At 43.2% G+C, this 23938-nt stretch overlaps 1 protein-coding gene across 1 annotated transcript in view; it reads left to right on the top strand.

The window, feature by feature from the left end:
- NFXL1 (nuclear transcription factor, X-box binding like 1) overlaps positions 1-23938 on the top strand; it is an 80267-nt gene that overhangs the window by 14364 nt on the left and 41965 nt on the right. The window contains 9 exon segments of the mRNA XM_070757161.1: positions 226-326; positions 2919-3033; positions 6643-6767; positions 9334-9456; positions 11603-11633; positions 11636-11677; positions 16434-16554; positions 17356-17515; positions 22235-22326. Of these exon segments, the coding sequence (XP_070613262.1) occupies positions 226-326; positions 2919-3033; positions 6643-6767; positions 9334-9456; positions 11603-11633; positions 11636-11677; positions 16434-16554; positions 17356-17515; positions 22235-22326 (910 nt within the window).

The raw sequence follows: 23938 nt of genomic DNA, 5'->3' as shown, positions 1-23938 counted from the left end.
GCTGACAGGCCATAACATTTGGACAAGTCCTCATTTCTATCACATTATGGTTCTTTTGTCGCTGTGGGTTCTGAACAGATTTGATGGCTCACAAATGGGAAGAATAAAACTTCCTGTTAAGTATTTGTGAAGTTTTCTGTTTCCCCTACCGGCCTCAATGGGCATATATGTAAGATATTCTCTTTCCCTGCTGGTTTCTGATCATTAGTTTCATCTCACTTTCAGGAGATTGCCAACCATGTCCAAGAGTCAGCAAACAAAGTTGTGTCTGCGGTAAACAAATAGCAGAAAGGCAGTGTGCAAGTCCTTTGTGGCAATGTGAGGAGGTAGGTTTCCTTACAAACAGCCGATTTCTTTACAATATTATTAACTATCATTACAACTCCAATACTTCATTGTGGGGAAGAAAAATGTAGATTAACATTAAGAGCAGGGGTTTTAAGATTGAAAAGAGGGGGTGGATGGTTTCAGTTCAGATGTTCAGGATCTCAGTACAACAATTGGAATGTGGCTTGCTGACACATGTGTGCAGTGTATTTGAAATTACAGTGTTCCCTCGATTTTCGCGGGTTCGAACTTCGCGAATAGCCTATACCACGGTTTTTCAAAAAATATTAATTAAAAAATACTTCACGGGTTTTTTTCTATACCACGATTTTCCCCACCCGATGACGTCATACGTCATCACCAAACTAATAAATTTTGCAAATAAATAACAAAAAAATAATTATTATTGTTAATAAATAATTATGTTTATAAATATCAGGATCACTAAGTGTCTTATTCCATGGTGAGTACCAGTAATAATGGCGAGTAAATGGTTGTTAAGGGAATGGGAAATGGTAATTTAGGGGTTTAAAGTGTTAAGGGAAGGCTTGTGATACTGTCCATAGCCAAAAATGGTGTATTTACTTCCGCATCTCTACTTCACGGAAATTTGACTTTCGCGGGCAGTCTCGGAACTCATCCCCCGCGAAAATTGAGGGAACACTGTATTTCAGATTCAGAATAAGAGTTGGAAGGGACCTTGAAGTCTTCTAGTCCAAACCCTGCTCTAGCAAGAGACCTTCTATTATTTTAGACCAGTAGCTCTTCAGTCTCTTCTTGATGAAGCGCCCACAACTTTTGAAGGCAAGCCTTTCCACTCATGAATTGTTCTCACTGTTAGGTAGTTTCTCCTTAATTCCAAGTTGCTTCACTTCTTGATTAGTTTCCATCCCTTGCTTCTTGCCTTGACTTTTTGGGGCTTTGGAAAATAAATTGATCCCCTCTTCTTTGTGGCAACCCCCTCAAATATTGGAATGCTGTTATCATGTTGCCCCTAGTCCTCCTTTTCTCTAGACCAGTGTTTCCCTACCTTGGCAACTTGAAGATATTTGGACTTTAACTCCCAGAATTCCCCAGCCAGCGAATGCTGGCTGGGGAATTCTGGGAGTTGAAGTCCAAATATCTTCAAGTTGCCAAGGTTGGGAAACACTGCTCTAGACCAGCCTTACACAAATCCTGCAAGCATTCTTCATATAAGTCCAGTAAGTAAGTAAGTAAGTAAGTAAGTAAGTAAGTAAGTAAGTAAGTAAGTAAGTAAGTAAGTTAGTTAGTTAGTTAGTTAGTTAGTTAGTTAGTTTTAGTCTCCAAGCCTTAAATCTCCCATCTGCAGACGTTTCCTAATTCAGCTATTATAATGATGAACATTTTCCTAGTTTGCAGCACATTTTGGTACTAAAAAGTCAAATTTAGTAAAAATGGGGCAATACTCATTTAATTTAGCAACAAAAGTTTTGGGCTCAATTGCTTTTCCTAAATTGAGGACTACCACTGCTCTAGTTCATAATTTATGAACTAGAACAGTGGTTCTCATCTTGGGAGTTAGGATCCCTTTTGGGGTCAAACAACCATTTCACAGGGGTCGCCTAAGACCATGGGAAAAGACAAATTTCCCATCGTCTTAGGAACTAAAGCTTCTATTCTGGCACCTTGGAACATATTTTTACAATTTGACCAATCAGGCGTTTACAGTGGGGGTGTCCCTCTGACCTTCCTGCCAATCGGCTTAAAGCTCTGTTGGGAGAATTGGCGCTAGACTTATAGTTGGGGGTCACCACAACACGAGGAACTGTATTAAGGGGTTGCGGCATTAGAAAGGTTGAAAACCACTGAACCAACTGTTTTTTTTTATCCTGTAATATAGGACAGGTCCTCTCAGTCCCACTAAGTCCCTTCACTCCGATGAATTCCCCACTGGAAAATTGTTTGTACTGTACTGATTGGGGCTTATAGGACGGTAGCCTAGAACAACGGTCACCAACTGGTGGTCCGTGGACCACTGGTGGACCATGAGAAAATTTTGATGGTCCACAGAAAAATTATTTGCATTTTTTAGTACAGTATTGTACTAAATCAGGGGTCCTCAAACTGTGGCCCCTAGGCCAGTTATGTGCAATGGCTGTTTGGGGAGCCAGTTGTTTTGCCAACTCTTTTTCATGGTTGCTGTTTAGCTCCAGCCATTGCTTCCTGTTGGGCCCTAAGGAGCCCGTGCAGGTAGGAAAGGCGTGACGAGTGGAGGCTGGCAAGGCGCCCATTGAGGGATGTGACATTGAATTGGCCACGCCCACCCAGTCACATGACCACCTTGCCACGCCCACTCAGCCATTCATTAGGCAGAACATATTAGTGGTCCGCAAGGTTTAAAATTATGAATTTAGTGGTCCCTGGGGTCCAAAGGTTTGGTAACTCCTGGCCTAGAACATTAGCAGATCAGGTCATGCTGTGGAGCTTTAAATCATTTATTTCTATGTTTTAATTTTTTTATGTCCTACCTTATTTGGAGAACTTGCTTTTCCTTCTTGTATTTGGTTGAATTATATTTGAGAAGTTTCTGTGTCCCTTACTTGCCATTGCTATGTGTATTTTCTCACAAGATTTGCAGCCGAACCTTGTCTTGTGGCTATCATGTCTGTGAACAAATTTGTCATGGTGGTTCCTGTGGAGATTGTCCCAGATCTGGGAAAAGGTCTTGCCCTTGTGGAAAATCAAGTAAGTTGCCTTCTCCGCTGCCGTTTTATTCACCATGAAAGTTATTGGATTAATAACGATTTTCCTAAGCCAGTTGTAATTCAAATTGCATTAAGAATGAGCGAAAGACAGAAAAATCGCAATAGCATTTATTTATTAAGTTTTATTGATTGATTGATTGTATTTATATGCCGCTCACTCCAAAACGGACTCTGAACGGCTAACAATAAAAACAGTTAAAATCTAATAATAAAAATCAACAATATAATAAAACAGTAATAACATAAGAAAACATACATACTTATAATCGAACTAATTGGACCAGAGTACCTCCGGAACCGCCTACTACCACACGAATCCCAGCGGCCGATAAGGTCCCACAGAGTTGGCCTTCTCCGGGTCCTGTCGACTAAACAATGTCGTTTGGCAGGCCCCAGGGGAAGAGCCTTCTCTGTGGCGGCCCCGGCCCTCTGGAATCAACTTCCCCGGGAGATTAGAACTGCCCCCACCCTCCTTGTCTTTCGTAAATTATTCAAGACTCACTTATACCGCCAGGCATGGGGGAGTTGAGACACCTTTCCCCCAGGCATCTTTATTTTTTTTTTTCATGTTTGGTATGAATATGCTGTTTGGTTTTTAAATATATGATAGGGTTTTATATGCTTTTAATATTATATTTGTTTTGCTATAAAATTGTTTTTATTGTTGTGAGCCGCCCCGAGTCTTCGGAGAGGGGCGGCATACAAATCTAATAAATAATAATAATAATAATAATAATAATAATAATAATAATAATAATAATTCAAGGCCTGCCGGAAAAGCCAGGACTTAACAGCTTTCCGGAAAACCGGTAAGATGGAGATAAAGCAGATCTCTGGGGGCAGTTGGTTCCAAAGGGTAGCCGCATACAAAAAACACAGGGAAAAACAAACAAAGACAACCTGGAATGAGCAAAGACGTTTCAGGAGTCCTTTTGAATCTTTGAAGCAAACAGCAAGTCCCAGAGTTTTCACCTCCCACTTGTCTGAAAAAGCTGGGTTGAAAACTCCAACGGCACAGAAACTTCGAAGCAGGAACCACAAAAGAACACAGATAAACAGCCACAGTTTGCCTTGGCCTTTGTTCCCTTTTATCCCTTTAGCCCTCATTAAGGGAACCACACCCAGCCCAGGTGCTCCTATAATGATTTGTAATACTCCTTAAAGCGATCCCTTCTTTGCATAGCTCTTCGGCTACGTAGATCAATATAGTGATCTGCAGAAGAACCCAGGGAGGAAAGACTGTCTGCTGAATCCTGCGTCCCAGTGGCCTCGTCCTACTGGCTGTCTGCCACATCTTCCTGGCTGTCTGCCACATCTTCCTGGCTGTCAGCCAGGCTTTCACATTCACTTTGTGCCGCTGTCTCCCATCTGTGGGAGTAACGGCTGGCCCAGGCCCAAACACAACAATGTCTAGAAGCAATATACTGTATTTTTCGCTATATAAGACGCACCTTTTCTTCCCTAAAAGAGGCTGAAAATTTGGGTGCATCTTATACTCCAGATGTAGCTATTTTTTTTTATTCCCCCCCCCCAAGGTGCTAACGATCTTCCCAGCTTTTACCTTGCAGGCTTTTTCATTGTTAATCTCTCCGAAGAATGTTTTTCCAGCCCTAAGTCTTTGCCGGCTTTCTTTCATTGCTCTACTTGCTACGAATAAGTTTCTTTCCAGCCCTAACAAGGTGCTAACGATGTTCCCAGCTCTTACGAGCTTGCAGACTCTTTCATTGTTACTCTCTCCAAATAAGGTTTTTTTTAAGCCCTAACCAGGGGATAAAATAATGTGCGGAAACTGACCAGACTAAGGATGCTAGCCAGATGAATACCTGGTAGGGAGATTTCACACCCTACACCCTTATTTTCCTCCCCCAAAACTTAGGTGCGTCTTATACTCTGAAAAATACGGTATTTATTTTAGATAAGTGCAAAAACACGTGAAAATATAATCTTGCATTTTCCTCTGTATATTAAATGGCAGCAATTTGGAATGGCTTGGGTGGCCTAAAGGTGGAGCTGTCGCCTCGCAATCAGGAGGCTGTGAGTTCGATCCTAGGTAGAGGCAGATATTTCTCTGGGCACAATGAGACTGTATCTGCTGAACAAAACTCCACGTTGGCAACAGGAAGGGCATCCGGACAATGAAATACAGTGTTCCCTCGATTTTCGCGGGGGATGCGTTCTGAGATTGCCCGCGAAAGTCGAATTTCTGCGAAGTAGAGATGCGGAAGTAAATACACCATTTTTGGCTATGGACAGTATCACAAGCATTCCCTTAACACTTTAAACCCCTAAATTACCATTTCCCATTCCCTTAACAACCATTTACTCATCATTAGTGAACACAAGAACAAGGGGACACAATCTGAAGTTGGGGGAAAGATCAAAAGCAACGTGAGAAAATATTATTTCACTGAAAGAGTAGTAGATCCTTGGAACAAACTTCCAGCAGACGTGGTTGGTAAATTCACAGTAACTGAATTAAACATGCCTGGGATAAACATATATCCATTGTAAGATAAAATATAGGAATTAGTCTAAGGGCAGACTAGATGGACCATGAGGTCTTTTTCTGCCGTCAGTCTTCTATGTTTCTATGTTTTTATTATTACTGGTACTCACCATTGAATAAGACCCTTAGTGATCCTGATATTTATAAACATAATTATTTATTAACAATTGTTATTTATTTGCAAAAATTATAAGTTTGGCGATGACGTATGATGTCGTTGGGGAGGAAAAACCGTGGTATAGAAAAAAACCCCGCAAAGTATTTTTTAATTAATATTTTTTGAAAAACCGTGGTATAGGCTATTCGCGAATTTCGAACCCTCGAAAATCGAGGGAACACTGTACAGTGATCCCCCCAGTTTCGCGATCTCGATCTTTGAGAAACGCTATATCGCGATTTTTCCACCCGATGATGTCACTCCCTTTCTTTCTCTCTCTCTTTCTCTATCTTGCTTCTTCCTCTCTCACACTCTCTTCTTCCCTCTCTCATCTCTTTCTTTCCTTCTCTCTCTTTCTCTATCTCTCCCCCTCTTGCTCTCGAGCGGCGGGCGGCACCCAGGGAAGGTTCCTTCGGCCGCCCACCAGCTGATCTGCTCGGCAGTGCAGTAGCAGCGAGGAGCCGAAGATGGGGTTTCCCCTTTGCATGGGCAACGGGGAAACCCCATCTTCGGCTCCTCGCTGCTACTGCGCTGCCGAGCAGATCAGCTGGTGGGCGGCCGAAGGAACCTTCCCTGGGTCTTCAACTCCCAGAGCGGCGGACAAGCGGAAAAGCGGCGGACAAGCGGGCAGGCAGGCAGGCGGCTCCTCAGCTGCTGGGTCTTCCCAGGTGCGGAAGTAAAAACACCATCTGCGCATGCGCGGCCATGGAAAAAGGGGCGCGCATGCGCAGATGGTGTTTTTACTTCCGCACCGCTACATCGCGAGAAATCAATTATCGCGAGGGGTCTTGGAACGGAACCCTCGCGATAATCGGGGGATCACTGTACTCCAGACTCCTCCCCTCAAGGGATTATGACATCATTAAAATGTGGTGATGATTACATGGAGACGATTTGTATGGTTTCGATTTTGCTTTCTGTTTTAGAATTTTCCTTGCCGTGTACTGAAGACGTGCCTACGTGTGGAGATAGTTGCGACAAAATTCTTGAATGCGAAATCCATAGATGTTCACAACGCTGCCATCGAGGTGCTTGCGAAATCTGCAGACAGGTGAGTCCTTCCTTTCCCTTTAGGTTCTTTTGAATAGATTTCCATTCCTTCGTTTTCAAATATCTTTCAGTGTGTGTTTCTGAGGCCTGGAACTGAAACTTGCTATGAAGCTCAAAGTCTACCGAGCAATAGTGCTAACTACCCTGTTGTATGCCAGTGAGGCTTGGACTGTATACAGGAAACATGCTAGGCCAGGGGTAGGCAAAGTTGGCTCTTCTATGACTTGCGGACTTCAACTCCCAGAATTCCTGAGTTAACATAATTAGCTCAGGAATTCTGGGAGTTGAAGTCCACAAATCATAGAAGAGCCAACTTTGCCTACCCCTGTGCTAGGCAATTGAACCGCTTCCACATGACCTGCCTCCGTAGAATTCTGAGGATCCGGTGGCAGGATGAGGTGCCTGGCACTGAGGTCCTCTCCAGAGCAGGCCTGCCATCAATTCCCGCTCTGCTGAGGAAAGCCCAGAGACGCTGGGCAGGCCATGTTGCTAGGATGCCAGACCATCGCATCCCTAAATAGCTCCTCTATGGTGAGCTGTCTCAAGGAAAGTGATTGCATGGGGGACAAAGGAAGTGATACAAAGACACGTTCAAAGCCTCCTTCAAGTCCCTTGATATGGACACCACCTCCTGGGAAACCCTGGCACAAGATCAACCAACATGGCACATGCTGACCCACCAAGGCTGCTAGATATCTGAAGCCAGAAGAACATTCAGAGCAGTAGAGAAGCAAGCACTCCTCAAAGCCAGCAAAGGCAGATACTGTGACAGTGGTGCCCACACATTGGGGCAGAACATTTTGTGCCCATATAGGCCTTACCAGCCACCTGCGGACACTTTGTGTACAGCCCACAACCCATTAGACGTCAAGGTCCTCCTCGAACACGATGGACAAACATCATTCCTGAGGCACTACATTCTTTTTCCTTTGCACAGCCACTTCTCACTGAGTCCAAAAAGTTCCAATCTCCATTATTTCTAGGTGTGATCCAGCAAGCTTCCACATCTTGTAGTTTCTATTTCCTTTTGTTCAAAACCAAAATAATTCCCAAGTGATTATTTATCTATCTATCTATCTATCTATCTATCTATCTATCTATCTATCTATCTATCTATCTATCTATCTATCTATCTATCTATTGGATTTGTATGCCACCCCTCTCTGCAGACTCAGGGCGGCTAACAACAGTAATAAAACAGTATATAATGATAATCCAATACTAAAAACAGTTAAAAACCCATTATTATATAAACCAAACATACATACAGACATACCATGCATAAAATTGTAAAGGCCTAGGGGGAAAGCGTATCTCAATTCCCCCATGCCTGGCGTCAGAGGTGAGTTTTAAGCAGCTTTCGAAAGGCAAGGTTATGTGAAAATGGCTTGGGGAAACATTTAAGAGCGTATTGAAATAAAGAAGCTGATAGTCATTTAATGACCGTTTGAAGTTGCAATGACACTGAAAAGAGTGGGTTGTGACCGTGTTTCACACTTATGACCGTTGCAGCGTCCCTTTGGTAACATGATCAAAATTCAGATGCTTGGCAACTGTTTCATATTTATGTCCAGGGGACATGTGATTTCATTTTGTGACCTTTTGAAAATGAAAGTCAATGGGGAAGCCAGATTCAACCATGTTATTGACTTTTAAAATGCAGCGATTCACTTAGTAACTGGGATAAAATGGGACATTGTGGATGTAAGTCGAGGATTACCTGTAATGACATTCATATTGAGCAACATAGGAACAGTGTGTGAATAACTGGTTCACAATCACTAAAGGAGTTTCCCAATACACTATTGTTTTTCCCAGAAATTAAGGTAACTGAGAGGTTATTCCAAAGAGTTATACAGTGGTACCTCTACCTAAGAACGCCTCTACTTACAAACTTTTGTAGATAAGAACTGGGTGTTCAAGATTTTTTTGCCTCTTCTCAAGAATCATTTTTCACTTACAAACCCGAGCTTCTGAAATTGTAACCGGAAAAGGCAGGGAGAAGCCTCCATGGGGCCTCTCTGGGAATCTCCTGGGAGGAAACAGGGCTGGAAAAGGCGGGGAGAAGCCTCCATGAGGCCTCTCTGGGAATTTCCTGGGAGGAAACAGGGCTGGAAAAGGCGGGGAGAAGCCTCCATGGGGTCTCTCTGGGAATTGCCTGGGAGGAAACAGGGCTGGAAGAGGCGGGGAGAAGCCTCCATGGGGTCTCTCTGGGAATCTCCTGGGAGGAAACAGGGCCGGAAATGGCAGGGAGAAGCCTCTCTAGGAATCTCCTGGGAGGAAACAGGGTCTCCACCCTCCCTGTGGTTTCCCCAATCGCACACATTATTTGCTTTCACATTGATTCCTATGGGAAAAATAGCTTCTTCTTACAAACTTTTCTATTTAAAAACCCGGTCACGGAACGAATTAAGTTCGTAAGTAGAGGTATCACTATATTCAGATAAAGACCCAGGTGTGTCTTAAGATCAGGTGCATCTTATGGAGCAAAAAATACGGTAGATTAACTAGATATGGACATGCATAATGTCTGCCAGCTTTATTTTCTTTCCATTGTGCCTTGATAGGAAGTTGAAAAGCAGTGTCGTTGTGGAAAGCATATGAAGCAAATGCCCTGCCATAAGCCATACCTCTGTGAGACCAAATGTACAAAAATACGGGATTGTCAGAAACACCAGTGCAAGAGAAAGGTAAATGTTGCAGACACGTAGTGTATTTGGATCTATGAAACCATGTGATTTGTGAGCCACCCTGAGTCCCTAGGGCAGTGGTGGCGAACCTTTTTTTCCTTGGGTGCCGAAAGAGCATGGGCACATGCTATTGCGTATACATGAGTGCACACACCCATAATTCAATGCCTGGGTAGGGCAAAAACAGCTTCTCCTGTCCCCTGGAAGCCTCTGGAGGTCGGAAATGGCCTGTTTTCCAACTTTTCGTGGGCCCAGTAGACTTGTGTTTCATCCTCCCCAGGCTCCAAAGGCTTCCCTGGAACTGGGGGAACGGTAACAATGCCTTTCTCCATCCCCCCGGAGGCTCTCTGGAAGCCAAAAACGCTCTCCCAGAGCCTCTGTGCAAGCCAAAACGCAGCTGTCCAGCACACACATGCATGTTAGAGCTGAGCTAGGGCAAAAGCCCACGTGCCAGCAGATATGATTCTACCTGCCACCTGTGGCACCCGTGCCATAGGTTTGCCATCGCTGTCCTAGGGAATTGGGCGGCATGAGAATTTAAGAATGAATGAATGAATGAATGAATGAACGAACGAATGAATGAATGAATGAATGATTGCATGCACAAATATGCTGAAAGAATGCCGAATGAGTCCATCGGGATTGGGCAGCATAGAAGTCAAATTAAATAAATAAATAGAAGGGAGAAAGGAGGAGGAAGAAGACAAAATAAGATATACTTTGTTATCACTTCTTGGCACACATTAAAAAATGAAATTCTGATGCCCTCTCTTAAAAGAATATACCGTATTTTTTAGACTATAAGGTGCACCTTCCCCCTGCCAAAAGTGGCTGAAAATTTGGGTGCATCTTATGCTCCAAAGGTAGCCTTTTTGAAGCTTTTTCCTTGAGCCTGTTGACACCCATCCAGACCCTAACAGCCTCCAGGCACCAGCATATCACTTCCACTGCTTCGCCGACTGGACACAGGGTGGAGATGTACAACTGGGTGTCATCCGCATACTGATGACACCTCACCCAGCGGTTTCATGTAGATATTAAATAGCAGGGGGGAGAGGACTGACCCTTAGGAACCCCACAAGGGAGAAACCTAGAGGTTGACCTCTGATCCCCCACTAAGACCAACTGCGACCGATTGGAGAGGTAGGAGAAGAACCACTGTAAAACAATGCCCCCCCACTCCCAACCCCTCCAGCCAGCACAGAGGGATACCATGGTTGATGGTATTGAAAGCCGCTGAGAGGTCAAGAAGCACCAGGATAGAAGATAAACCCCTATCCTGGGCCCGCCAAAGATCATCCATCAGCATGACCAAAGCAGTTTCCGTGCTGTAGCGGGGCCTGAATCCTGACTGCCAAGGGCCTAGATAATTGGCTTCTTCCAAGGACCGCTGGAGTTGGAGCAACACCACCTTCTCAACAACCTTCCCCACAAAGGGAAGGTTGGAGACTGGATGGTAGTTATTAAGTACAGCTGGATCCAGGGAAGGCTTCTTGAGAAGGGGGTGCATGAGTGCCTCCTTGTAGGGAGCCAGGAAGGACCCCCACTCAAAGAAGCGTTGACAATCTCCTGGACCCAGCTCCGTGTCACCTCCCTGTTGGCCGAAACTAGCCAGCAGGGACACGGGTCCAGCAAACAGGTGGCGGAACTCACAGCTCCAGTGGCCTTGTCCTAATGAGGTGGTAACAATCTCCCTAGCTCTTCCTGCTTATTTTCATTGCTACTTCCTCAGAAAAAGGTTTCTTCAGCTCTAACAAGGAGTTAACAATCTTCCCGGCTTGCAGGATTTTTTCACTGGTACTCCAAATAAGTTTTTTTCCCAGCCCTAAGTCTTTCCTGGATTGTTTTCATTGCTATTCCCTCCGAATAAGGTTTTTTTCAGCCCTAGCCAGGGGATAAAAGGTTGTGTGGAAGCTGACCAGACTAAGGACGCTAGACAGATGAATACCTGGTAAGCAAATTTCCCCCCCTCTATTTTCCTCCCCAAAAACTAAGGTATGCCTTATACTCTGAAAAATACGGTATATAGATGCTTCTTAGAACAAAGTCCTGCCATATATAATAGCATTTATTCAGGAAAATCTGGATAGACTTGCAATTTCGTATAACTATTTCCTATATTTGGGAACTTCTATATTTGATACAGTGTTGTCCTGGAAATTGTCCATCGTGTGACCAAATAGCTGTCGAAATCACAAGTGTCCTTCGGTCTGCCACAGAGGTAAGAATGAACTGGAAATCCCGCTTATAACCTTTGAAGCTAAATGGCATCTGACTCCATGCTTGCAGTTGCAAAATGTTGAATGTAACTGTGTGTAATCGCAGAGACGTCAACCTTTGCAATTTCAGCCAAACCCCCATGAAAATGCATCATTCGCAGATTTTACCCTTGAATTTTTAACTGCAGCAACAGGTAGGAAATTGCAAGCTGTTCTGTCATCAGTGGTGGGCTCCTACTGAAACAGCTAATGGCCCGCAGTTCCGTGGGTCTGGTGCACGAGTGCGGGATCGAGCGCAATTTTGCTTCCCGCACCTCTACAGGTAGCAAAATCTCGCACAGGGATGCACCTGCATGCGTGTTTCAGTGAGGATGTTTGCTTTCCCGCGATTTTTGGTGGTTTTTACTTCCACGCATGCTCAGAAGCGAAGAAATTGCCCAAAATTGGCGAAGATACATGCACACGAGCATCCTTGCGCAAGATTTCGCTTCCTGCGCATGTGCAGAAGCTGAATCTCGTGCCAATGTTCACGTGTGTACACCAAACGTGAGCGTGCCGGTCACTGGTAGCACACCAATAACGCCGGCGACTGGCAGCCCTTCACTGGTTACGGCTATCAGAATAATTGTACTAATAGATGATTATGGTAATGGTAAAGGTTTCCTTGTCAGTCATGTCCAACTCTAGGGTGCTATGCTTATTTCTGCTTCTGTCCGAGAGAGTCAGTGTTGTCTGAAGACTATTTCTGTGGTCATGTGGTTAGCATAGCTATGTGCCAAAAATGCATGGAATGGCTGTTACCTTCCCACCAAAGTGATCCCTACCCTGTTTCCCTGAAAATAAGACAGCGTCTTATATTAATTTTTGCTCCCAAAGATGTGCTACGTCTTATTTTCAGGGGATGTCTTATTTTTTTTCAATGAAGAAGAGTTCACATTTATTGCTGAACAAAAAAAATTGAACATTTATTATATACTGTACAGTAGTTATCATCACAAACCAGCACAACCAGACAAACTGTGAATCCTATCAAGAATTTCTTACTACTACTGTACCATTATTTCCATGTAAAACAATTATACTTTCTTCAAATATATGTTAAATATATTTTGTTCGGGAATCCTGCGAAACAAAATGTCTCCTTCCTTTTTATTTTCGGGGGATGCCTTATATTAGGCAATTCTATGAAACCTCTGCTATGTCTTACTTTTGGGGGTGACTTATTTTCAGGGAAACAGGGTATTTATCTACTTGCATTTGCATGATTTTGAACTGTTAGGTGAGCAGGAGCTGGAGCAAGGAACAGGAGCTTGCTCCCTTTCTCGGAGCTCAGGTCTCAAACACAGGCTGCCAGCTCTCCAGCTGAAAAGCTCAGTGAATTTAACCACTGAGCCATCACGACCTCTTCAATAGATGATTATTCATGAATAATGCGCAAAAAAACAGCAAATTACTTGGCGAAATATTTATCTTGGTATATATACTTGATGTGTACAAATCAATGGTGAGACCACACTTGGAGTCCTATGTACAGTTCTGGTCACCGCACCTTAAGGATATAATGGAACTGGAAAAGGTGCAAAAAAGGGCAACAAGAATGATCAAGGGAATGGAGCATCTCCCTTATGAAACCAGGTTGCAACGCCTTGGTCTCTTCAGCCTTGAAAGACGGCGTTTAAGGGGTGACTTGATCGAAATGTATAAAATCATGAATAGGATAGAAAAGGTGGATAGAGAAAACATATTTTCTCTATCACACAATACTAGGACAAGGGGGCACACCCTAAAGCTCATAGGTAAGAAAGTGAGGACAAATCAAGGGAAATATTTCTTCACCCAGAGGGTCGTTGGGTTATGGAATTCACTTCCAGAAGAGGTCGTGACAGCTGTCAGCCTTGATAGCTTCAAGGCAGGATTACACAGATTCATGGATGCCAAGTGTATCCGTGGTTATTAAAACGGATGTCCATGTGCCTCCTCTATGTTGCTTGAGGCAGGCAGGATTCCCTTGGGTCCCATTTGTTGGGGGTCAAGGGAAAGGGAGGGTCTTGCCTTCTCTTTCTGCTCAAGAGCCCCATGGACTATTGGTGGGCCACTGTGTGACGCAGAATGCTGGACTCGATGGGCTTTGGCCTGATTCAGCATGGCTCTTCTTATGTTCTTATACCATTGAGGGACCTACGTTCGGCAGGGAAGGGTCGGTTGATTGCTCCATAGACATGTACAGCAACATCAAAATTGCAGACCTTTCAAGATCTGGCTCCATGTCTGTGGAACACTCTTCCCCCTGAACTTTGGGTAGAGGAGAATTTTTGCCATTTTCGCAGTGCATTGAAGACATTCCTCTTTGATTCAGCAGATTGAAACATCCTTGTTCTGGGGATCAGTGAGAGGGGAAGATATTGGAGTGGTTGGGAATGCTTTTAACATGTTTTGTGCTTTTAGCTTTTAGTTCTGTTTTAGCTAAGCGTGTGTATAGACTACCGGATTTCCTTGTTAGTTGTACAGTGGTACCTCTATTTAAGAACTTAATTCGTTCGGTGACCAGGTTCTTAAGTAGAAAAGTTTGTAAGCAGAAGCAATTTTTCCCATAGGAATCAATGTAAAAGCAAATAATGCATGCAAAACCATTAGGAAAGAAATAAAAGCTCCGAATTTGGGTGGGAGGAGGAGGAGGAAGAGGAGGACAGTCGCTGTCGAAGGAAGAAGGTGAGGGAAATAAAAAAAAACCAAAGCTTTAAGGCAGTGGTCCCCAAACTACGGCCCGCGGGCCACATGCGGCCCACTGAGGCCATTTATCCAGCCCGCCAGTGAGTGACAAGAGCACAGGGAAAAGAGAGAGAGAAAGAAAGAAAAGGGAAAGAGAGGGAGGGAAGGAGAAGTGGAGAGGAATGAAGGAGGGAAGGAAGGAAGGAAGGAAAGAAGGATAAATGGAGGGAACAAGGAAGAAAGGAAGGAAGGAAGGAAGAATGAAATGGAGGGACAGAGGAAGGAAGGACTGTTTTGGGGGGGGGGGTGTAATTTTTTTAAATTTTTCTCTCAACATACATTCAAACAACACAGTGTACCATCTTATTTTCCATGAATAAAATGTGGTATTTTGTTAGTAACTAATATCAATCATCAAAAAAGTTGCAAAAGGTTTTTTTTCTAATTTTGTCATCCAGTTACATTCATTTTCTTTTAATTAAATTCCTTCCTTAATGTTCCTTCAAAAAGTGCAACACCAATTATATTTCTAACCTATTAACCATTATGCCAAAGTGCTTCCTTCTTTCTTTATACATTTTTCATAAGCCAAGGAAACCTTGTATAGCCAATCAGATGTTAACAAAAGAAAATTAAAAACAAAACATAAACATATATGAATTTCAGACTTCTTCCCTCCCTCTAAATAGTACGTTCCCATTTTGTTTTTTACTTTAAAGCAAGGTATGCGCAGTGTGCATAGGGATTTGTTCATAGTTTTTTTAATAGTCCGGCCCTCCAGCAGTCCGAGGGACAGTGAACTGGCCCCCTGTGTAAAAAGTTTGGGGACCCCTGCTTTAAGGCTTAAAAAAGAAAAGAGGGACTCTGAGGCGACAAGGAGGAGCACACGCCTCCCATACACCCGGCGTGAGGCTGCCTCCCATACACTCTGCCAGAAAGAGAGACCCGGGGGAATGGCAGGAAACTGGCCGGGCCTTTGTGCCGCTCTCAAATTTCCTGGGAAACTTTTTCAGGCTTGGGTTCTTAAATAGAAAATGGTTCTTAAGACGAGGCAAAAAAAATCTTGAACACCCGGTTCTTATCTAGAAAAGTTCTGAAATAGAGGTGTTCTTAGGTAGAGGTACCACTGTATATGGCTTGCTGTTATGCAAGCCTTTGTTAAAAGAGCATTATAAATAAATGTTTTTTATTATTATTAGAATAGAATAGAATAGAATAGAATAGAATAGAATTTTTATTGGCCAAGTGTGATTGGACACACAAGGAATTTGTCTTGGTGCATATGCTCTCAACGTACCTAAAATAAAATATACATTTGTCAAGAATCATGTGATACAACACTTAATGATTGTCATAGGGGTCAAATAAGCAATGAAGAAGCAATATTAATAAAAATCTTAGGATATACGCAACAAGTTACAGTCATACAGTCAACATGGGAGGAAATGGGTGATAGGAATGATGATAAAAACTAGTAGAATAGAAGTGCAGATTTAGTAGAAAGTCTGACAGTGTTGAGGGAATTATTTGTTTAGTAGAGTGATGGCGTTCGGGAAAAAACTGTTCTTGTGTCTAGTTGTCTTGGTGTGCAGTACTCTGTAGCGACGTTTTGAGGGTAGGAGTTGAAACAATTTGTGTCCAGGATGCGAGGGGTCAGTATATATTTTACCCGCCCTCTTTTTGACTCGTGCAGTATACAGGTCCTCAATGGAAGGCAGATTGGCAGCAATTGTTTTTTCTGCAATTGTTTTTTTATTATTGGTTTAGAAGCATTATAAGTGTGTAATAGATAACCTCTGAGCCATCACACCCCCTTTAATCATTTAATAGATGGTTGTTCATGAATAATTGTTGATTGACATGCACTGTAAATATGTAACCGACACATTTAAGTCAAAACTCTGAACGAAGGCCTCCTATGAATCTGTGTCTGATATAATTAGTCCCAGTTGCTTTGATCAGGAAAAATGAGGCATGGTAGCTGCCAGTGGCTTTCTAATTGCCTTATTTCAAAACTGGCTATTTATAAATGCATATATTTAATTTTAGGTAGCTGCTATCCATGCCCTGAAACTGTGGATGTGAAGTGCAATTGTGGTAAAACAGTTCTCAAAGTACCGTGTGGGAGAGAACGTACCACCAAAGCCCCCAGATGCAAAGAATTCTGCAAGTTAGTATTCATTTGTTTTATTATTATTATTTTTTAAAAATTAAACTTGTAGAGAGTATAACATGTTTTATGAACTGACAAAAGTTGGGAACTTTTATTTCCAAATTTTAATTAACTGTACTTCAGCTTATAGCAGTAATGGGCTGCTGCCAAAATTTTTACTGCCACTCTGTGGGTGTGGCTTATTTTGTGGGTGTGGCTTGGTGACTATATGACCAGTGGGAGTGGCTTGACAATCATGTGATGGGGTGGCTTAAAGGTCATGTGACTGGATGGGAGTGACCAAGATAAGTTTTCAAATAGGTGCTTGGACTCTTTTTTAAGTTGATTAAGTCACAATATTTGAATAGCGCAAAAAGGACAAATGATAGACAGCATTATTTGTTGAGGAGCACAGTCACATTTTAAGGTTTTGTACTGAACCGAAAAGGTTCAGTATGATAACAGATTGGGCAAGTAGCTCAATTTTCTTTAATTGCTATAAAAGTTCAGTTCTAGATCATGATTAAAATGATTACGTTGTTTATGGGTGAAAACATACTATTTAATTATTTCCTATTTTAAAAGTATTTAAGGATCACACTAAGATACTAGGGAAGGAAGGACAATTAAAAAAACTATTAAGTATTCAATAAATAGTGCATAAATTTACTACTCCCACTGCATCCTGCCCCCCCAATGAGGGCAGCAGCCCATTACTGCTGTTCCAGCTCATTAATATCTTAACAAATATGTACCATGCTAAATGGCTAATAGTGATCAATCAACTGTTGGGCTAATTTCTAATGTTTCTTGTTCCAGGCAGCCACCGACTTGCCATCATCCCTGTCGAGAGAAGCACAGTTGCCATTTTGGCTCTTGCCCTCCTTGCCACCAGATCTGCAAGAAAGTTTTCGAAAAGTGCGGCCACTTATGCCCTGCTTCTTGCCACGATGAAGCACTTGTAAAGCAAACTGGCTTGGTGAGACAGAAGCTCGCAACATAAAAGTGTCTTCCACTCTTCTTAGGGGAGAGAGTTTAGCAGCCAGGGTGGTGGGAAACGCATGCGGATAGATGCTGTGCGTTTGTTGGCTTTTAGAACATTTTTTTAAAAGTTTGGTCCTGTCTTGACGCACATTGTCTAATTGGTTATTACCTATAAAGCCCTATATATATTTCTGACAGTCTCAAAATGGGTGAACAGTGCAGTCAGGCGGTAGGGAAAGCAAGTAGGATGCTTGGCTGCATAGCTAGGTATAACAAGGAGGAAGAGGGAGATTATGATCCCGCTATATAGAGTGCTGGTGAGACCACATTTGGAGTACTGTGTTCAGTTCTGGAGACCTCACCTACAAAAAGACATTGACAAAATTGAACGGGTCCAAAGATGGGCTACAAGAATGGTGGAAGGTCTTAAGCATAAAACGTATCAGGAAAGACTTAATGAACTCAATATGTATAGTCTGGAGGACAGAAGGAAAAGGGGGGACATGATCGAAACATTTAAATATGTTAAAGGGTTAAATAAGGTCCAGGAGGGAAGTGCTTTTAATAGGAAAGTGAACACAAGAACAAGGGGACACAATCTGAAGTTAGTTGGGGGAAAGATCAAAAGCAACATGAGAAAATATTATTTTACTGAAAGAGTAGTAGATCCTTGGAACAAACTTCCAGCAGACGTGGTAGATAAATCCACAGTAACTGAATTTAAACATGCCTGGGATAAACATATATCCATCCTAAGATAAAATACAGAAAATAGTATAAGGGCAGACTAGATGGACCATGAGGTCTTTCTGCCGTCAGACTTCTATGTTTCTATGTGGCTCAGGGCCAGATTATTTACAGGACCGTCTCCTGCCACATACCTCCCAGAGACCAATTAGATCACACAGAGTTGGCCTCCTCTGGGTCCCGTCGACTAAGCAATGCAGGTTGGCGGGACCGCGACGGCCTACTCTGTTGCTGCCCCAACTTTATGGAAGCAACTCCCCCCTGAGGTCCGTACAGCCCCCACCCTGCTGGCTTTTCGTAAGGCCATGAAGATCTGGCTATTATTTATTATTATTATTTATTAGATTTGTATGCCGCCCCTCTCCGAAGACTCGGGGCTATGCTGGCAAGCCTGGGGACCCTAAATCAACCACTAGCTTGTCCATATACAGTGATACCTAGTATTACGAACTTAATTGGTTCTGGGACGAGATTTGTAAGGTGAAAAGTTTGTAAGACGAAACAATGTTTCCCATAGGAATCAATGGAAAAGCGATTAATGCGTGCAAGCCCAAAACTTACCCCTTTTGCCAGCTGAAGCGCCCGTTTTTGCGCTGCTGGGATTTCCCTGGGGCTTCCCTCCATGGGAAACCCCACCTCCGGACTTCCGTGTTTTTGTGATGCTGCAGGGAAATCCCAGGAGGGGAATCATAGCAGCGCAAAAACGGGTGCTCCGCTGGCAAGGGAAGTCCGGAGGTGGGTTTCCCAGCGAGGGGAGCCTCAGTGAAATTGCAGCATTGCAAAAACATGGAAGTCCTCGAAACCCCACCTCCGGACGTCCGTGTTTTTGTGATGCTGCGATTTTGCTGAGGCTCCATTGCCAGCGAAGCGCCCATTTTTGCACTGCTGGGATTCCCCTACACCATCGCAAAAACACGGAAGTCCGGAGGTGGGGTTTCCCATGGAGGGGAGCCTCAGGGGAATCCCAGCAGTGAAAAAACGGGTGCTTCTCTGGCAACAGAAGTCTGGAGGCGGGGCATTCCAGTGGCAGTGGCTTGGGTTTATAAGGTGAAAATAGTTTGCAAGAAGAGGCAAAAAAATCTTAAACCCCGGGTTTGTATCTCGAAAACTTTGTATGACGAGGGGTTTGTAAGATGCGGTATCACTGTATATGAATTTGGTATGAATGGCTAGTACATGTGTTGTTGAATTGTTTTTAAGTTTTAATTAGAGTTTTAGAAATTGTTTGGTTTTTTTCCCCTTGGCCTCTTTTTATTGTTATTGTTATTGTAATTTTATATGGTTGTGAGCCGCCCTGGGTCCTTTGGGATTGGGCGGCATCGAAGTCAAATTAATTAAGTAAATAAATTTCTGGTAAGATAACCAAAATACCTTTTTACTTGGCCGGCAATATATTGCTGCTGATTAGATTGCAGGACAGTGATGGTGAACCTTTTTCGGCTTGGGTGCCAAAAGGACGTGTGTGCTAGCGTGCACACATGCCCACATCTGTAATGCAATGCTCCCCCCCCGCATATGCGCACAATCCCCGTACATGTGCACAACCACCCCCGCACAGCTCCCCTCCATGCATGTACATAGCCCTCATTGAAGCTTCTGGACTTCCGTTAGGGCCGTTGGGCTGTTTTTCGCCATCCCCAGAACTCAGGAGTATAGTAAATGACCCCAAGATACGGCAGATGCAGTAACACAACTTTATTAAATAACAGAACCTCAGACAGAGAACTGAGAACAATACACACTGACAGGTTATTTATACTTATTATTATGAGACCACATTTGGAGTACTGTGTTCAGTTCTGGAGACCTCACCTACAAAAAGATATTGACAAAATTGAACGGGTCCAAAGTCGGGCTACAAGAATGGTGGAAGGTCTTAAGCGGTCTTTTTCTGCCGTCAGTCTTCTACGTTTCTATTATTATTATTATTATTATTATTATTATTATTATTATTATTATTAATTAGATTTTTATGCAGCCCCTCTCCTTATTGAACAACGAATAGGAAACCAACCTAATTCCCGCCAAACTAGCACCCCCTGTTGTTGCCAGGGACATGACAAGGAGGCTTTCCTGAACCCTAGGGATGGTGAAAAATGGCCCAATAGGCCAACCGGAAGTTCGGCGGTTGGGCCACAGGGCCGTTTTTCACTTTCCTCAGGGTTCAGGAGGCTTTCCTGAAGTCTGAGGAGAGCGAAAACATCTGAAAAGAAGGCTGAAAAGAAGCTGGCCATACCTTTGCCATCACTGTTGTAGGATCTAATGAATCGCGAGACTTTGATGGATGTTGTAATTAACCAAGCATCAGATAATGACTTATGCATCAGATAATGTTTTATTTTGAAATAGTTTGAGATGGAGAACTGTAGGAAGGGAAATGAAAACCTGCCTTAAGTTCAATAACTTGAGCTAGATCTGTCCAGATGGAATTGACACCACGGCTTGTAGAATAATGCACTTGCGATTAATCATCACAGCCTGCTTTGAACTTAACTGTTGTGTATTAATTTCAATTAAATCAGAAAAGCCAAGCTTTATTGAACTTCCCCTGTTGATTTCTTCTTTTAAAAAAAATATCTTTTAAATATTTACATAGAAAACAAGCAAGTACAGTGGTACCCCTACCTAAGAACGCCTCTACTTAAAAAAAATTCTAAATAAGAACTGGGTGTTCAAGATTTTTTTGCCTCTTCTTAAGAACCATTTTCTACTTAAGAACCCGAGCCCGGAAAAACTTCCTAGGAAATTTAAGGGAGGCATAAAGGCCCGGCCAGTTTCCGGCCATTCCTCCTTTAATCCCGGCCATCTTGGGCTTTTCTGGGCTGCCGGATGAGCCTTTCGGTGGCGCTTAAGAAGGCTTTGGCAGTCCAGAGGGGGCGCTTCAGCCAAACCGAGGAGTCACCAGAGTGAAGGAAAGGCGCTGAGCGAGCGAGCGAGAGGAGAGGGGAGCCCTTCAGCATGGGAAGGAAGAGGCAGCAGGTAGCAGCAGCAGCCGCCAGTGTATAGGAGGCAGCCTTGCGCCGGGTGTATGGGAGGCACGTGCTCCTCCTCGCCGCCTCAGAGTTCCTCTTTTTTTTCTTTTAAGCCTTAAAGGTTTGGATTTTTTTGATTCCCCTCACCTCGCCTTCTTCCTTCAGCAGTGACTCTCCTCTTCTTCCTCTTCTTCCTCCCACCCAAATTCCGAGTTTTTATTTCTTTCCTAATGGGTTTGCACACATCATTTGCTTTTACATTGATTCCTATGGGAAAAATTGCTTCTACTTACAAACTTTTCTACTGGTCACGGAATGAATTAAGTTCTTAAGTAGAGGTACCACTGCACAATACAAAACAGATACACACAAGAAATTAAATATGTACAAATCTGTATCAAAGCCTGAATACAAAACAATTAATGTTGGGTACTATTTTCTACAGCCTATTTATAACTTCATGTAAATATCCTAGATCAGTGATGGCGAACCTATTTTACGGGTGACACAAGTGGCATGTGGAATCATATCTGCTGGCACGCGATCTGTTGCCCAAGCTCAGCTCCAACTTGCATGTGTGTGCTAGCCAGCTGATTTTTGCCTTGCATAGAAGCTTTGGAAGGGTGTTTTTGGCTTCCAGAGAGCCTCCGGGGGGATGGCAGAAGTCATTTTTACCCTCCGCTGGCTCCAGGAAAGTGTTTGGGGCCTGGGGAGGGCGAAACACAAGCCTACTGGGCCCACCAGATGTTGGGAAGGGCTGTTTTTGCCCTTCCCAGGTATTGAATTATGGATGTGGGCACTCGCGCATGTGCGATAGTGTGCATGCATGCTCTTTCGGCACGCCAGGAAAAAAAGGTTTGCCATTATTGTCGTAGATACTTTTTTATATTCCTTTTAATATTTGGTTATTCTTTTCAATAGGTTTCATGCTTTTCAGTAGTTTTTATTTTTGTTATTCTTTTGACTATTAAAAAGTGACTTTTTTTTTCTTATAGCATCAGCCCGCTGGCCCCTGGGAACAGTCCACCACCCCTGCTTTTATTCAGACAGCATTGCCTTGTCCTCCATGCGAAGTCCCTATACCGACGTAAGTAACTTTAACTTTTTTCCTTTGATATTTTTAGTGCTTATCGTTAGAAATACATAATACGGACAATCCTCGACTTACAACAGTAAGGCTCTCTACATGGGGCTACCTTTGAAAAGTGTTCAGAAACTTCAGATCGTGCAGAACGCAGCCGCGAGAGCCATCGTGGGGCTTCCAAGATTCGCCCACGTTTCTTCAACACTCCGTGGCCTGCATTGGCTGCCGATCAGTTTCCGGTCACAATTCAAAGTGTTGGTCATGACCTTTAAAGCCCTACATGGCATTGGACCAGAGTACCTCCGGAACCGCCTGCTACCGCACAAATCCCAGCGACCGATAAGGTCCCACAGAGTTGGTCTTCTCCGGGTCCCGTTGACCAAACAATTTGTTTGGCGGGCCCCAGGGGAAGAGCCTTCTCTGTGGCAGCCCGGCCCTCTGGAACCAACTCCCCCCGGAGATTAGAACTGCCCCCACCCTTCCTGTCTTTCGTAAACTACTTAAGACTCACTTACACCGCCAGGCATGGGGGAGTTGAGACACTTTTCCCCCAGGCTATTTTTTATATTTTGTTTTATATGTGGTATGAATGTTGCTGTTTAGTTTTTAAGTAATGATAGGGTTTTATATGTTTTTAATATTAGATTTGTTCCACTGTTATATTGTTTTTATTGATGTTGTGAGCCGCCCCGAGTCTTCGGAGAGGGGCGGCATACAAATCTAATTAATAATAATAATAATAATAATAATAATAATAATAATAATAATAATAATAATTAGTTAATTTAGTGAACATTCAAAGTCACTATAGCACCAGAAGCCATTTTTCACATCCATGAGCATTGCAGCATTCCCATGGTCACATGATCAAAATCCAGACGCTTGGAAACTGACTAGTCTTTATGGTGTCCCAGAATCACGCAATCCTTTTGGGACCTTCTGACATGCAAAGTCAACGGGGAAGCCAAATTCACTTAGCAACTTCGGTACTTAACTGCAGCGATTCCCTTAACAACTGTGGCAGGCAAGATTGGAAAATGGAGCCAAACCCACATAACAGATGACTCGCAAAACATAAATTTTGAGCTCAACTGTGACCATAAGTTGAAAACTGTTTGCATTGCAACTTTTGTTTTAATTAAATGAGACGCTCTTAATGAAAACCAAACTGAACTGGATAAAGTATATAAATTCTAATTTTCTCCTACCAACGCCTCCCTTTTTTTCCCTGGTTTTAATTTTAGCTTACTCAACCACTATAATTGCTCTTCCTGCTCTTCTGCAGGAATTTGTATGGGGCTACCAGCTTAAAACTGATCAGAAAGTGGTCTGTTTATGAGGGTGGAGTTACAGGGAACTCTTTGGTTTTCAGATCCTTCCTCCAGCGATCAAACCGAATACTCTGATGAATAGGTGGGCCCATCAATTTTACCAGCAACTACCTGGCGTGCAAAAGGAGCATCTGTAGATTGGCAAAGGAATAATCTCTGTCCTTTAGATTTCCATGGTTAAATGCAGACTGAAAAAAAGGAGACCTGTTATGGTCTAGCACCGAGGCCTTCAAGAATCAAATGCAGACCGAGTGTAGATAATAAAAAGTTTCCTATGTACAATA

Source organism: Erythrolamprus reginae, chromosome 7 (genome assembly GCF_031021105.1).
Source record: "Erythrolamprus reginae isolate rEryReg1 chromosome 7, rEryReg1.hap1, whole genome shotgun sequence".
In the NCBI taxonomy this organism is placed as follows: Eukaryota; Metazoa; Chordata; class Lepidosauria; order Squamata; family Dipsadidae; genus Erythrolamprus; species Erythrolamprus reginae.
The sequence above is the reverse complement of the archived record's forward strand: the minus strand, read 5'-3'. Positions and strand labels throughout refer to the sequence as shown.